The sequence below is a fragment of the Meleagris gallopavo genome, chromosome 2 (genome assembly GCF_000146605.3).
Source record: "Meleagris gallopavo isolate NT-WF06-2002-E0010 breed Aviagen turkey brand Nicholas breeding stock chromosome 2, Turkey_5.1, whole genome shotgun sequence".
NCBI lineage: Eukaryota > Metazoa > Chordata > Aves > Galliformes > Phasianidae > Meleagris > Meleagris gallopavo.
In genome coordinates this window covers 70,011,542-70,028,302 of record NC_015012.2, presented here as the reverse complement: position 1 = coordinate 70,028,302, position 16,761 = coordinate 70,011,542, and the positions used below count along the sequence as shown (strand labels likewise).

Below are 16,761 nucleotides of genomic sequence, written 5' to 3'. Positions count from 1 at the left end.
CAGAAAAAAAGAAAAAAAAAGAACATCAGTTCTATGTCTCAACTGTTGCAGATTTGGGAAGGCCAACATTCAAAAGAGCTTTATCATTATTTAGACTTTAATTAAGCAAAAATTATTACATTTTTTGAATATATGCAAAAGAAAAATAATTTTAAACTTGTTAAAAAAAACAAGCATTCTTTTGAAACACCTTCCCATTTTGGTTTTCTGATCGTATTTCAAGTGCTCACAGTATCAGCCACTTGATAGAAATAACTTTTGGCCTCTCTGAGCAGTACAGTAACTGTGGCTATGTAACAAACAAACAGCAGGCTATTTAAGAAAGCAAAAGTAGATTCTATATAACATTACAGAAGGCATTACTAATACAGTGGAAACTTTTATTCTGGCTATAGTCTGTACATAAGAAGCTCTCTATACTTTAGATGTGCGCTAGGTGGCACTAGAATAATACATAATAAAACATTTTAACACTACAGTACTTTGAGACTGTTTGCTATAGTTAGCTTTGAAGAACATGGTATTTTAAAACTTCTACATTTTAGAAGTGATTCAGTAAAGTGTTTCATACCTTTGACTTTTCTTCTAGTTTCTTCATCTGCTGTCTTAGTTGTTGGATTATTAAATGCTTTTAAGATACCAGTTTGTATACGCTGTAATTTAAAAGATAGCAAAAGAATTTTTTAAAAAATTAGCAAGTACTTACAGTGTAAACGTTCTAAACACGATTAATATATGATTAAAAGAAGCATAACTTACTACTGGTATTCATTAACACTGTCAAAACTACACAAGCTTCTTAGCTTCAGTATGTAACCATTTCAAAATTTCCTCCCCACAAAAAGGAGCAGTTGTAGAGGCTATCAACAAACAGTAAGATTTTCAGTGAACAAATGCTTTTCATTTCTTCCACAGTTAGGGAAAAAAACAACACCATACTACCAGAAAAATGGTCTAATACTGACTGACTGGGATACAAAATACTTGAAGGTAGCTAAAGGCAGCTAAGAGTCTTTCAATTGCCAGTCTTCTGTGACTCTATTCAGCCATTTATTACTTCTGTTTTTTTTCTAACACTGTACATTTCAAAGATATGCCAGAAAATCTCAAAAAAGATACACAAAACTTTCTATGAATCCATATAAAATTCAGCAACACTATTAAAAAAAAAATCCCAGAAAGTTACATTCTTTAAAGAATCAGAAAGAAATATATCCTTACTTGTGAGCAGTGGTTGCAGCTTGAAATAGGGAAGTCTTCCCCTATATTTCTCAATTTGTAACTGGGATAAAGAGGTATTTTTATGAATCATGTGGATGTGTATGCTGCTAGCACCTGCTCATATGAAATGTGCTTCTGCCCATCCTGTGATGAGCTGTGAAGAGGGAAGGAGAGGACTGTGCTGACTCCACCACCAGCACTGCAGCATACCTGACCTCGGTTTTCCTCTCCTGGCAAACGTACTTGCTTTTTCAATCCAGAAACTCCACTAACAGCCTCCAACGTCAGGGTGCAAATGACATTTACAATGAAACACAGTATTGAAGTTACAACTAGAGAGCAAAGCTCCCTTCCAGGAACAAATGGTGATACCAACCATTCCACAAGTAACACAAAACCTGTGCACCAGCAGAAAAAAGCTAACAAATAACTTGTGTCTGCAGACAGCAAAGTGCACTTTCAAGCCATCGATTACAGCGTGACGATGGCAGGCAACCCAGAGGTCTGGTTTCCAGTTCAGGCACCCATCAGGGTAAGTCATACTCCTACCTTATGAGTATGTGACCCGGCTTGTGAATTAACTCCCGCTGCCCCAAGCTCAGCTTTGTTCATCTTAAAGCCAACAATATACTAAAAGGGCTAATCAATAGATAATTCACAAAGTTGAACACCATAAATGGGTCTAAGGCCATAAGCGACCCTTTTGTTGGGATTAGTGCGTTGAACCATTTATTTAGGTCAAAGAAAAACACAGTCTTTGAATGGGCAGGGTGCTGCCAACAATGGCAGCAGACATTAATCAATTAGCAGCAGGGTTCAGCTACTTCGGGCCCTGGTGTGAAACAATCTCCAGCCCACATTGCTGGGTACACTGGTCAGGATGTAATTTTTATCGTCGTATCGACAGCCTTTTATCTTAAAAACCCACTTGTGTACACACACACACTAATGGGGACAGGAAAAAGTTCAACACTGGTCTGACAAGGCTGTTTCGTGAAGCAGGAAAACACAGATAAAAGGCAAAAGTGGAATGTGACTTGTGAGAGCTATGTAAGTTTTTGTAACTCGTGTCATGCTCTGTACTATATACATCTCTCCTCAGAGCTCTGGCAGTCAAAGCAAGACTCCCAGCAGGGGCACCGGCCGGCCTGCAGCACTCAGCCAGGCCTCTGGCAGGTGGAGCACAGAGCATAGGCTGTCACCTATGCATGCCTCTGTTGGAGCACAGCGTTACAAGCAGTGCCCAAGAGAACAGGCAGTTGCTGGGCACACTTCTGGCTCTGGTGGCAGGCAGTATGCTGTGAGCCTTCCCCAGCAGTGGGCTGGGGGCGTGGGGCTGGGCAGCGGGCAGCTGGCAGCTGCGGAGTTCCCAAGGCTGACAATGCCGCTCCCTACTGGCACAGAGCAAAACGTGCCCTGACCCGCTCTGTTCGTCACACAATCTACAGACTCCAAACGCAAGATGAAGAAAAAAGACAGAGCTTTCACTAGTCGTGACCCGTGGTGAGCAGCCCGAGGTGTCAGTGTTTGCTGTAACGCACCACTGCAGGCAAACAGGGGTGTAATTGCAAAAAGGGTGGGACCAGCCCTTATGTGCCCAGTGCTGAGGGTGGCAGACGTACTCTGCTGCCTAAAACGTCATTTAAATTCACAGCATGTCCCTTTACCCTTCTATGGTAGCTTCAATAGCTGTCCAGCTCTAACAGATGACTCAACAGACAACTGAAAACACAGGTTATTGTAATGATGGCACATTCACTGATGGGCCAAGAGATTGATGGCAGGGGAAAGAGCAGTGACTAGAGAAGCAGCTTAGTGGCTGCAATGGTCTTGCTTCTGGCAAATCCACGATTGTGAAGCAAATATACCTTCCATCTCTTATTACATGAAAATTAACAAACAGCAAGAGTTTCCCTCTACTGTAAAAGCACAGCTATTGCTCTTACTGAATAGGAGAAGCAGCAGCAGTCACCTGCTTCTGCGGTGTGCCTATACCGACACACCACCCTGTAACCATGACAATGTCAAGGGTCAGGTCTTTCTCCCTGTAGTTCAGTTCTGCTTATTATTAAGTACACTGATGTCAGGGTTCATTCAGTGTTACTCTAGTGTCACAAACTAGGCTCTGTTTCAGCTTTATATTTTGTTTCCAGAAGAATTCAGCTTAGGATCATTACATTCCCTGTGTTATGAAATGAGATGGAAGAGAAGCACGCTGGTCAGTACAATGTTTAAGGACCTTCTTTTGACTAGACTCAGAAAAGGTTATTTACCACAATATCATCTGAAAGGAAAACTAAGTCAGGCAGATGAAATCAGATACAATCAAAATAGTTCAAGCAAGCAAAAAAACACTATCTTGTATTCAACAATGCAGGAGGCAAAAACAATGAAGGGAAAGAAACATGAAAAAAGATACAGGGGGAACATTTTTCATTTAATAGAACTAGTTATATATTTAGTATACTCAGATGTAGATTTTAATAGAACATAGCATGTTATTTATAAAATAAGTAGTTCTTAACACCTTAAGATAAAATAAACTGCAAGATTCTATTTTTGTTCTACTTTTTTCAGTGAAATAAGCTTCTATGAAAATTGTGGGCTGACTCACTTCTTGGAGCTGCTAATTTCTGTCCCAAGGCTTTATCCTCACAGGCATTTTTCTTGAATCCTCAGAAAGGGCTTTTTTGTTCTTTTCTTAATAAACGAAGAACAATTCACACTCCCAAAGTTATCATGATCTATTTGCCACACTCTTTCTATTGCTCATCGAAACTTTCATCCCAATCAGCAATTTTAAGTTAGCAACATGAACACGATTATATCATCTTCCTAAAAAGTCATTATTTTTCTCAAGATAACAAAAATAGCCTCACCTTCTCTATAAAGGACATCTTTAAAACATGAAGAACAATGGAAACACAAAGAATACACAAAGAATACTGAAGAATGACGATTAGTTTACAGTACAGTCAAGTATTTCTTGATTTTTTTAAAAACACACACAAAGGCATTACCTTTGTTTCTTCAATCCTCATTGCATCCAGCAAATAGTGCAGAAGCTCTTGGCTGTCCTGCTGCTGGAATCCCTTAAATCGAGGGGCCCTGCAACAGAAGCAGTAAGGAATTTACAGTTACAGAGGGACAATATCTATGTTAAGTTCTTGTTGGATGCTGAGGTACAAACAAGTGCAATCCTTACTGGACCTAATGGGACACTCCAGCTATCTCATGAATCTCACAACTCACAGCAGATGTGCATGAAGTCTGCGTACAGCAAAACAGAAGCAGCCCAATAATCTAAACTGGAAAAAGATTACCTTGAAATCCAAGAAAAGTTACAAGGTTGCACACAGACAAGCAAAATGCACAGGTCAGAATCCAAATAAAAATAAATCTTAACTTCTTAAACAAAAGTATCTATAGCCAACTCTTCAGAACAGCTCCATAGCCAGCCAATTTATTAATCTGTAGCTTACACTCCCTGCGTAAGAGTTAGCTGCTCTTATATCGTTAGGTGTTTCTCTTATATTTGCTTCACATAAGTTTTCACAAGGACCATTAACATCACGAACCACATACCACAGTAATCACACCACAGCCACATTCAAACTTCTGTTCTATAGTCTAATAAACTGCAATACTTAATATCTGAAACTTACATTAAAATGTACAGCATAACTAGGAGCAAATAAAGCATAGCTTCAGACCTAAAATGGAAAACGCCTGACACTGACAGGACAATCTCTTCAAAGTTTTTGATTGACACAATAAATTTGAGTCCAGGTACCAAAAATTATCAGGTCTGCTAAAGCAGGCAATAAACCAGTGTACACACCTGATGATTTTCCCCAGAGCTGTTTAAGGAATCGTATACCCAACTGGTTTTGAGAGCAAAAAAAAAACCAACACTGAGATGACGGAGGTTCAAACTGCACCAGCCTACACTAATTCAAAGGAACCCTTCTTAAGCATCCATCAGAATAACCAAGTGTATTTTGCTTCCACTGCATACTGAATACAAAAACATCACAGATTTTAGCTCTTTTGCAATTCCTGAGTGCACCAAAGAAGTTATACATACAAACCACGGAAGATCATGAAGAATCTAAGTTGTTACTGTCATTTACTAACGCTGCTGTATTTCCTATCACCCACAGTTTCCTTTATTAATCTGAATAGCTGGCATTAAAATGAAAATCATGATACAAAGCTCTCTATCTTCCTGTTAATCAAGTTTAGAAAGTGGGATACATTCTTCTAGTACTTCACAACCTTTGACAAAACCCCTTAAAGCCCATTCCCATGCTGCACCTGTAAGCATGGATGGCACATGTGCTAGCCCTGAGCCCACCAGAATTGGTTCCTGCAGGGGAGCTCCTTGTGGCCACCCCCCAGCACAGCAGCAAGCAGCCTCTCAGGCCGAGCATTTGCAGGGCTCACAGCAGAAGGCTGCAGGGCTCCAACTCTCCAGCTGTCCTAAGATCTTGTCTGTGGGGTGCATGACAGCACTTTTTGTATAACTGCGCTACAGCCCTCCTTCCTACACTGTAGTTGGACAAAATGAAGATTTTTTTTTTGTTTTGGAAATCCCCACTAGCTATAATGCATTAGAGCTGCAATTGATGAAGATGCTGCTTTTCAATAAATAATAACACCAATACCTTTTGGATTGACGATACTGACTGTCTGAAATGTCCAGATCACAAGCCCACCTTCTAGAATAATACAAACTTACTACTCAGGTTAAACAGAAAAACAAATCATCTTAAAAAATATGCACTTCAGTATGTTTCATCTCTAGAAATTAAAAGTCTTGACAGAAAGGATCTACATGCCCCAGAAAACAAGCATCTGGTGCTGCCCTTGTTCCTTCAGCCTCCCCTGTCCTTGGAGCAGCTTGTCCTCCTTGATGGTGCCTGGCACCAGCACCAAGAGAGGCCAGCCAGCTTGCCAGTCAGCCCACGGACGCAGAAGGAGCACTGGCACTTGCCCGTTATTTACTGTTGCACGTCACTATGCCGGACACATAGAAACTGAAGACTACACAGCAAAGGCAATTCCAGTAAAAAAAAGACCACCAGCAGCATCCACATGGCTCTCATAAAGCAAAAGAGAAAAAAGCATCTGTTTCAGACTCTACTAACACACCAGTCAACTGCACTGGGGTGATGTTGTGCCCGTTTGTGACACAGGCATTCAGTAGTCTACATCACCAGTATTCAAAACTGCTGATTCCTTGTGTACTGCTCACAGTATTTAAATACACTGTAAGTACCATAATTTGCAGGTATCGATTACATAAACATTATACAATACACTTATGCGTATGGGGATAGATACTTCAGATGTTACCTGTACTGAGACAAAAATAGTTTCTCACAGCGATTTGGATCTCCAGCTTCTTGCAATCCCTCATGAGACTGTGCAAATATTCCATATAAATAATCTATTATTTACAGTAACAATGATTTACTGGCCAAAACACGCCTGCCTTTCCAAACTAGTTACTCCTCAGATTTTTAATTAACGTCTTGGATTGATTCATCTAAAATGGGATTTGAAAGTGGGGTTTTTTTTTCTGTTTTATTTCCAGTAATGCCACCAAATGGCAGCTGCGTCCCTTGCTGCACAGTAAGAAGATGTGAAGGCTAAGCCATGTGCTAAAAATCTTCCAAAATCTAGCACAGGAGACAACTGGCTGTGCAGAGCTCAAGCAGGAATTTTATCAAACTGGCAGAGGGGACAGAAAAACCAACCACATACTCGGTTATTCAATTTTATGAAATGCATCTTGAGCCAGTTTTCACGTTCAGCCCCAGATTGCATGCTCTGACTAACGAGTGCACTGAGCTGTAAATATCTATCTGCATTTTCTCAACACACAGTAATCTTTCTTGCCCAGCCATGCTCTTTAGCTGTTCTAGGATTCCTGCAGATGAGGCTTCTTTCCTACTTACACGATACAGAGACTCAGGTTGGCTTTGGAAATTCGTGCTTGTGGGTAGCAGAAATTAAAGGCTACCATATGAAACTGCATCAGACTTGCAATGTGCCTACAGTAGTAAAATTAAATCTGGGCAAGATGTCATGTTAGGAGTGTAGCAGACTAAGGCTCCATGCAGTACAGTGATAGAAGGGTCCAAGTCCTGAGTCGCTCTCTGTAAGCACGGTGTAAGCACAGTAACTGGAGAAGGAGCTAAGGTGGCTAGGAATCTAAGTTCAGTGCCTAAAATTAAGTGCAATAAATCTGGTCTTGCACATGCAAAACAACATTCACATCAAATGTTTTATTTCCAATTAATTTGATTATTAAAGCAAAACATTCCGAAAAGCACTAAACTTTTATACTGAATCCAATAAAACACTCAATTTACATTACAAAATTAAATGAGATATTAACTTGCACACATATTTAAAGGAACATGCACACTTTTAACTTTTCAATTGACTACAACAGTTTTCTCGTTTCTCGTATTTTCCTCAATGATATTTGAAGTCAAAATAGTCTATCTGTATATTCCATTCAGTTTTATTAGTGTAAGTGAAAGGAAAAAAATAGAACCCAACTACAGCTGTTTTCAATGGAGCACCACTAGTTAATCTTCCATTTTATTAGCACACAGTGCATCTGTAATGGGCAAGATTATTTACATTCTCTGTGCTTGTACTAAATCCTCATCCAGACTCACATAAATCTATATGCTTGGATTTTAATGGGGACAGGATGATGGGAATGTAAGTGACACTTAAAATGTCAGAGAAAGTGATTGTGAAGAAGCTATGTAAGATATGAGTCCTTCATTTTGACTGAAAAATGATGTCATTATTAGTACTGATATATAGCTAATTGGTCATTAGTGTCTGTTGAATTCTACATAACATATATAATTCTAAATATCCGATGTTCCATAGAATAACATTTCATGCTAGTAAATTTGTTTTCAGGAGGAAGCCACAAAATAAAACAAAATAACAAGAGGTGTAAGGGAGGAAATTTCATATGACATAATGCATTTACTGGAAAATTTCTACATTTATAAACTAGTATTTGGGAGGAAAAGGAATTAATCCATGTTGATACATAGAAATCTGACAACTAAAAGATGTGCACTCTTGTCTCCTTGAAAATATGCTTCAAGCAAGATCCTTGGCAAAAGTGGGGGACTTTAAGATGGTTGGTTGAGTTGACCGCTCACAGATGTGCTGACATATGGAAGCCAGTGCCAATGCGATACAACCTGTTGTACAGTGTCAGCAGTATAATGACAGAACAGGTTGAACTCCTGCTAATGGCCATAAGTGCTGAAGGACAACTGTGACATCCACATACATGCTACTTATCTATCCTCTCACTACTCATCTGGAGACAAGTTACAATTGCTTATTACTTACCAAAATATTTTTCATGATGATCTAACTTCCTATAACGTTTTTAATAACAAAAACTACACCACAACATACGTAACTAAAAAAAAGTGAAGTCCTCTAAATATTTATCCTTTTAATTCCTATCTTCTATCTGCTAAGGGAAATTAAGTTATTATCTCCGATCTGACACAGAGTTGCAAACATCCTGCTACCATGAGGTGCTGCACAGGAAAAAAAACACAGGCTTGGCACATGTAACCCAGATAAAAAAACAAGAGACGTGCCTGTCTCATCTTGATGGCATGGACAGGATTTAGCTCTCATTCTGATGTACTGCATGACTTGCTTCATCTTTTTCTGCCTTACGTTCCCTTCAAAGGAAATGCAGTATCATTCCCTTACTACAGTGTACCAAGAACTCCAATATATGAGCAAAAAGCACTTCTTACAGCTATCTTTGAATGGAGGGAATAGCTGACATGCCAGAACAGATCCATTTCCCACTTGACCACCAGAGAGAAAATACAGTTCCTCTTACCAAGTAATGGAAATTTCTTTTCCTTTTCTGTAGAAATTTCTTCTTGTCTACCAGCTGGTAGCCAAGTAAATGCCTCTGTACACGAGGTCCACGCATAAAGTTATAAGACCTTACAGAAAAGTTCTCTTTATATGAACATCCCCTTCTTACTTCTTCCTTTAATTACTGACATTTTTAATAGCATTCCATGATAGCAAATTGTACAGGTTAGTTATATATCAAAAAATAATTTAAAAAACACCTAAAAAACAAAAAAACAAAAAAACCCACAGACTTTTTTTTTCCCCTCTGGCTCTAAATCTGTTGCCTTTCAGTTTCATGCAGCTCCCTGAACTCTTATGAGGGCAGTTAAATAAGTATCACTAATTTATCTTCTATCATTTATTGTGTTCTCTTGCGGTAACATTTTTTAATTTCCTCTTCTATCTGATCTCCTGATATTTAAGTCCCTATTCACTTGAAGTGTTGCTATCTTTGTCATCTCTCCATAAAGCTCTGGAAGGGCCTTATCTTGCAATGTTCTGTTCTGGTTAACATGGGTGTTCCAGCTGCAGATGCACCTCTGGCAGACCTAACGAAATTAATCTTTTCCTTCTTTGCTGTATCTACAATCAGTGCTTACTTAGTTCATCAAGACCTCACAAGATAAAAACACTTTTGCTGTTCAAAATGCTGCACAGTTCTTCCTCCTGAATGGAAGAAGCAAACTCAAAACTGAAGAGCAAAAGCAGATGAATCCTACCAATGCACATGACTTACTTACGCAATTAGTCTATGCTGCAGTCATAAATCTCATCCATGTTCTCTTGTTAATGTGTTCAGAAATTGTGGAAACCAACAAACTGTACTGAAAGTGTGCAATCTCTCACATTCTGCTGTAGGAGGCAATGCAGACTCCTCTGTCAGAGAGGGCCCTCTGTCAGAGAGCCGAAACATGAGGCAGCACTATCAGCAGGGAACACAATGGTACAACTGGGACCCAAAGTCATGCTTCACTACTGGTCAAGAAAACACGAACCTGGTGTTCTGCTGCTACTGCCTTTAAAGGGTTAAAAGTCAAATAGCCAAAATTAGTAAGTTGGACATATTTTTTTAAGAAATATTTTTCTCTGCAACAGTATTAAAAGAAAAGTATCAAAAAGATTTCTAGATAGTGAGTCTCCTTTTCTTCACTTCTAAAGTCTGGTACAAAATTACCTGTTTCTTCTGAGCAGAAATGCTCAGAAATGACAAATGTGGAATGCGCCAAACATTTTTAGGCTTCTCTCCAAAACTAATCAATAGTCCTAAATGCCTATGATCTCAGCTCCGTCAGCTCCATATAAACCTCAACCATGAGCTCTATCTTCTGTGCATGAGAAGGAATGATTAATACTCATCAGGAAAAACAAGTAACTAAAAACTAAACTTCTGTGGATTTAGTCATCACCAATAAAATCTCTGTTAAGAAAATATTTTCCCCAGTGTTAATGCAGCAATATTGTACCATAGTACCATAAATAACTATTTAATTTGAAGCAGCTTTTCTAACATTATATAACTCCTTCCTGGACTATTAATTTATATACTGCAAGATTTACTTGCTACACAAATTGACGCTTTCATCCACCAACAAAAGTACCTATTGATAACAAATAAGGGAAATAAAATTTATGTCCTCTTAATACATAAATGTTGCATTAGTCACTAAGTCTCCAGATAAGTCAGAAGTCTGCAATCCTAATATTCAGAATAGTGGAAAACAAACAGAAGGGCCCTGTAGCTATGTTCGCAATCTGTCCTAGCAAAACATCTGACAGCTGCAACACTAACAGAATTAACAGTGGAAGAATTAGTACCAGACGCTAAACAGTTGCTATAGAAAGACTCATCCATTTCTTTTCTTCTTCCCCTCTTCTTCAACCTGGCTACCCCACCACTTGACAAAATTAACACTCAGTATCATTTTTTTCCTTTGTTATTAAAAAAAAAAACGCACCATAAATACCCTTTCATACACAAGATGATGAACTTCACTCTGCGATCTCCCTAGACTCTTAAAGACGCAGCTTGCAGCTGAAAGGACTATGTCCCCAGTTCTCTTCTTTTGAGCAGAAAATATACATCCACTTGCAGTGTGTTCCCATTTATGGGCTGTGGGATTCCACTCAGCGTCATTACAGGGCTGTCAACTGAACAAGGCAGCATCTGCTCCCTTTCTTTACAAGCTCCCTGTCCATACCTAGCCTCATTTCTAAGTGACTTCATCTGTTCCTTTATGTTCTTCCTTCCTTCTCTGCTTCTTTGCTCTTTTCCCACTGAGCACATCTCAAATGATTTGAGTAAGGATGTCCAACTCAAGTGCTGGCATTCAAACTCATTCTGGAACAGCTGAAGCAGACAAACTCTTGAAATCCTACAAGAACAAGTGCCCCCCCCAAATACCAAATTCAGAAGTTCTTCAGGAATTGAACTGCAAATGAGGGCAGGTGTCAAGTGTTAAACTATACAGCTTCCGTATCTCTTCTATTTTTCATTCTATATCTAAAAGGGAGCTACAGAAAAGAAGGGGACCGATTATTTAGTAAGTTGTGATAGAACAAGGGGAAATGTTTTCAAGATTAAAGAGAGTAGATTTAGGTTAGATATAAGGAAAAAGTATTTTACAGTGAGGGCAGTGAGGCACTGGCACAGATTGCCCAGAGATGTGGTTGATGATTCACCCCTTGAGACTTTCAGTGCGAGGCTGGCTCAGGCCCTGAGCAACCTGGTCTAGCTGTGGTGTTCCTGTTCATTGCAGGGGAATTGGACGAGATGGCCTTCAAAGGTCCCTTTCAACTCTAAGGATTCTATGATTCTATCTCGCATCAATTGATCCAACATGAAAATATGTCATTACTCTGCTAGGGGTGTAAAAAAAAAAATCCCAAACCCATCACATCAGATTTATTCAATACATGTAAATATAGATATGCTTAAAAAAGCTTGAAATACGCTTTTCTTCTCCAAGCTTCCAGGCACGTCCTTTACCTGAGATATCTAGATAGCTAGATAAATTAGCGTGTTTATATATAATATATATATAAATACAAATATCCAAATTGTGCTACTATGGAAAAGCAATCATTTTTGAAGGACCAGTCTTCTGCAACACATGATAAATTGTTACTGGGAAATTACTGTCGTACTCAAAAGTCTAAACTCTGCACAATCACTCAGTGTGTCTCCCTGTTTTGTATGCTATAAGCAACTTCTCAAACTAATGTCATGGTAAAAACAAATACAGGGCAGGAAAGACAATTCCTCAGTCACTGACTCCAACTCCTACTATCACAGACAAGTGCATCTTAGACTCTCTCTAATGTATTTTATAAACTCTTTACTGAAGAAAGGTCATATTCTGCATAGTAAAACTGCGACAGTGAGATATTTAGATATTTGATGGGGAAAAAACTGAAACCAAGCTGCAATTGGACTCAGAAATCTTCTATGTGCAATATATAAAACTAAAACAACAGCATTAGATGTCCTTCACTTGCGCTCTTCTCCCCTGGCATTAGCTGATGTGTCTTTCTCTGACAACTCTCTTTGAAATATCAATATATTTTTTCAATGCAGTTATTCTCTTTTCACATTCATCTTCTTGTCTCTTTAGCAGAGATGTTGTTTGAGGTTTTACCTTCCTGGAAGCTTTTAGCTCTAAGATGCAAAATGTAACCCCTGCTCCTATTTTAAGGATGTACAGACATAAGTCATTCTAACTGAAAATGGAAAGTTGCTGGAAATACAATAGACAACATTTTTAAAAATCTCAGTTGAAACGAAACACGTGAACTTTTTATCTAGAACTGCAGAAGTACAAATGATGGTATTTTTTAGAGAGAAAGTAAAAATGAGGTAAAAATCTCTTGTTACTGAAATCTTCAAATTATTTCACCTAGTAGTCACCATATAAGAACTGTAAGTGGTCAAAGGGGAGATAAAATTCAGAGTCCAACCTAAATTCTAGACCAAACGGAATCACAGAATCATAGAATGGCGTGGGTTGAAAAGGACCACAATGATCATCTAGTTTCAACCCCCTTGCTATGTCCAGGGCCACCAACCACTACACCAGGCTATATTCCCTGAGTCCTTAGTTTTGTAAGACAAATGGATTACATTTAAATAACAACAGAAATAATATTTCTAATGAGAATTGTCAAGGATTCTGTCAGAAGCAGGAAGTAAAGGACAATCCATTCACCCACGCACTTGGTTTTCTAACATGCATGACTGGGGATCCATGTGAGAACATGCACCCCTCACCTGATCTTCATCATGATCACCATGTATGCTCCCCTCACCTGATCTTCATAACTTTTGAGGCTAATAGACGAATTCAGGCAAAACTGATGACAATTATAAATATTTCTTTAAAGTTTATGAAAGTAAGAGCCTAGTTAGTAATATAAGGGAAAGTATAGATAATGTGTCCCTTTAGCAAGTTGAACCTTTCTAAACAGCAGAGAATCCACACAGAAGGACAACACTGCTGCTCACAGAGTTGCTTGTTAAATAAAAAGAGTTTGTGCTAATGCAGGTCTTTAAAATTGCTTTGTTAACACAATGTCTTAGCAGGATTCAGAAAGCACCTTGAGGAGAATGCTGCAGCAATGCAGAATTCCTTCTAGCTGGGACTCCCATCATTTTGCTATCCTATTTCTTTCCACTCCTTAGCAAGCCAAACTTCAAAAAATGAAAAAAAGACTTCATAAAAATGGCATGACAGAACACTGCATGCATCTTGTTTTAGTTATAGACAGTAAATGTATTCATTTTGCAAAAACTCCCATTTCTCCTGCTACTAACAATGCCGACTGCTGAATTTGCTGAAATTCTCCCTTTCTTCTTTCTTGCCCACCATCAACAACAAAAGAATCAAGAGATCAAAACCTTCTATCCTAATCGAGCAGGCATTTACAGTTCCTGTACACTTAACTTCATGCTAACAGGATGCGGCCTTCATTACTGATAGATGAGTCAGGAAAGGACTCATTTCAGTTTGTTCTGCAAGGCTAATGAAAGTAAGAAGTAGGGATAAAAATATGAGATGGCAGAAGCTGACACATAGATATCTAAACATAAATGTCTGCTGCTCATATAAAAAACATTGAACTTTTACCACACTGTCAGTGTATGCTCATCTTAAAGATCAAAATATAATCGAATAAAAGAAAAAATAGATATCTAAAGTTTAACAGTTTCATCACCCGATGACTACACAAATATAAACACAGAGGGCAAATACAAAACAGCTGTGATTTCAAGAGTGCAATGTCATCTGAAGTGCACTGCATTGTTATTACTTCGTAATCAGTCTTCTGACTTCGTCTTCAAAACATGTTTAATATTGTTCTTCTACTCTTGAGTATTTAGAGAGAAAAAGCTACTATTCCTATTTGACAATTTCCCTTCCACTTCTTTACCAAGTTTTGTATTTATAATTACTTTTTTGAGTCATCCTCAAAACATGAGAGCAAAGAACATATCTTAACTTCCTTGTATATTTTTCTTTCAAGCAGATGCTGCTAAATACAGAACACTACTATTTGATTCGAAGCCACTGTAAGGACATCTTACATACACTTCCTTTTACAACTCAAAAGAACCAAAAATAAGTCAAGTACAACAGAAAAAAAATGCATCATATTAAGGAGGATAAATTAAGCGTATTACGTGATTTCTGTTTCTGTATTAAATGGTCTCCACTCCAGCCTAAAAGCTAATGTTTCTTTATCGCATATTTTAAACCCATGTTTGCACAGCTATGCTTAAGCTGTTTTTACAGCTTATTTTGCTTGTAAAGTCAATATTAAAATATTTGCAAAAGCTTTTAAATGAGTCTTCCACAGGTGTTTTAGAAAGCAAGACTTTCTGCATCATAATTGAAGATACCTACAAAGCACCACTGTAAGCATTTTTCACACCAAGAAACGGGCTTCTTTAGGGCTTCTAAGCTCTTTGCAATTTGGAGTCATAAGCCATTTCAGTACTGCTTTACATCTTTACTTGTTAGAATCTTTTTAATTTTGAAATGATGCTAAGGTTTCCCATTTAAAAGTTGACTTTTTTTTTTTTCCCCAAAGCATCTGAACTTCTCACAGTACTAGCACAACTTCAATCTAATATACAGCCTTCAACAAAAACCTGAAAGATAATGGTAATAGCTTTTGTTTTAGCAAGTCTTCTTCTGCTTCTTTAGACCCCAGTGGAAGCCCATTGCTCGTCAGCAGTTAAGGGCTGAGACATACATTTCATGAAAAGCAATTACAACTTGGAGTGCAACAAGGAATCCGGCAACTTTAAAACACAAAGATGATATTCTCTGGACCACTCAGTAAAAAGCCAAGAGCATACCAGAAAGCATAACAGACATGGTACACTTAGAAACATATCATAGTAAATTAGTAAATTTAGGGGAAAAAAACAGATCTTGACAAGATACCAGCAATACATACTTCTGACAAAGCTGGCTGAACAGTACTTTGGGAGAAAGAGGACCTCTTCCAGCTTCTCTCATGCTGTGAAGGAACAAGAACATCGCTGAAGTCAAGGGTCCTGGGCTGGAGAGGTTTACCACCAAAGGATCCTTCAAAGTAAAAGTAAAATATGCATCAACTTCAAAATGAGTGACACACAAGTCTTATTTCAGGTTAATACATTTATCACAAAGAACAAAGTAACTTTTAGTCTTAGATGGTTTCACTCTTTTTAAAAAAGCTTGATGTGACCTAAGGACAGTGAAAGAGCAAACTTATTAACTAAACCATAATAGTAACAATACCAAGAAATTCTCAGCGAACAAAATGGCTGTTAACCAGTAATTGTTTTGAACAGCCATGTCCGTTATTCCCAGAATTAAGTGAAATATAGGAGTGCTTACAGAAAGAGTAATGAGTTCTTATACAGTGAGGTCTTTTTGCCAGGCTATGGTTCATCAAAGCTATCCGTAAGGGAACTTTCTCCCATTTTTTCTCTGAAACTAATTAGTAACAAACATAATGAAATCTTATTTTATTCGATCTGTTTTTCAGAATATAAATGCCAAGTGGAAGTTTGCCTCATATACCCCTTGGTTTATCTGTTTTACTCTTCTTCCCACGTGTACTGAGCTGAGCTGCATACTGAAATTTTCACACACCCAGCAGCCACAGAATCCCACCCTGCTCTCCCAGGAACCGAGCACCAGAAAGGCTCAGGCTGCAGTTCACAAGCAGAGGTTGACAGCAGACCAGTGCAGATCAGCCATTTTTGGGGCAACCTACAGGACATGGCATCATCTTCTCCAGGTTAAGACTCACACCTCCCAGCAGGTCCTAGGGCTGCAGGGAGCTGACCTGCAGCCATGTCTTAGACCAAAACATGCTTCTGAGTTGCTTTGGGGCTACTTGTGTTCAGAAAGCTGCAAGCCATCAGCACTCCTTCACATGCCCCTAGGTTCATCCTTGGTCCCAGTGTCTACTGGTCTCCTGATCCTCACAAAAACAGATTACAATTTCCAGACAAACAACTAGAGAGGGTGCCTCTTCTAAAAAGAGAACTGAACAAAATATAAGCTCTACAGATACACACAAACATAAAGTAAGCGCATCACATTACATGCACTG

At 38.6% G+C, this 16,761-nt stretch overlaps 1 protein-coding gene across 3 annotated transcripts in view; it reads right to left on the bottom strand.

Moving 5' to 3' along the window:
* Positions 1-27: 27 nt before the first annotated feature.
* Positions 28-16,761, bottom strand: part of LOC100551043 (ubiquitin carboxyl-terminal hydrolase 45-like) — a 34,502-nt gene continuing 17,768 nt past the window's right edge. For 2 of the 3 annotated variants that reach the window (XM_010707573.3, XM_019613087.2), the window contains 3 exons: positions 15,613-15,743; positions 4,242-4,329; positions 28-653 (listed from right to left, as the gene is read on the bottom strand). In XM_010707573.3, the coding sequence (XP_010705875.1) occupies positions 474-653; positions 4,242-4,329; positions 15,613-15,743 (399 nt within the window). In that variant the 3' untranslated portion in view covers positions 28-473. The remainder of the gene's footprint in view (positions 654-4,241; positions 4,330-15,612; positions 15,744-16,761) is intronic. The other variant, XM_010707574.3, reaches the window with a different exon arrangement.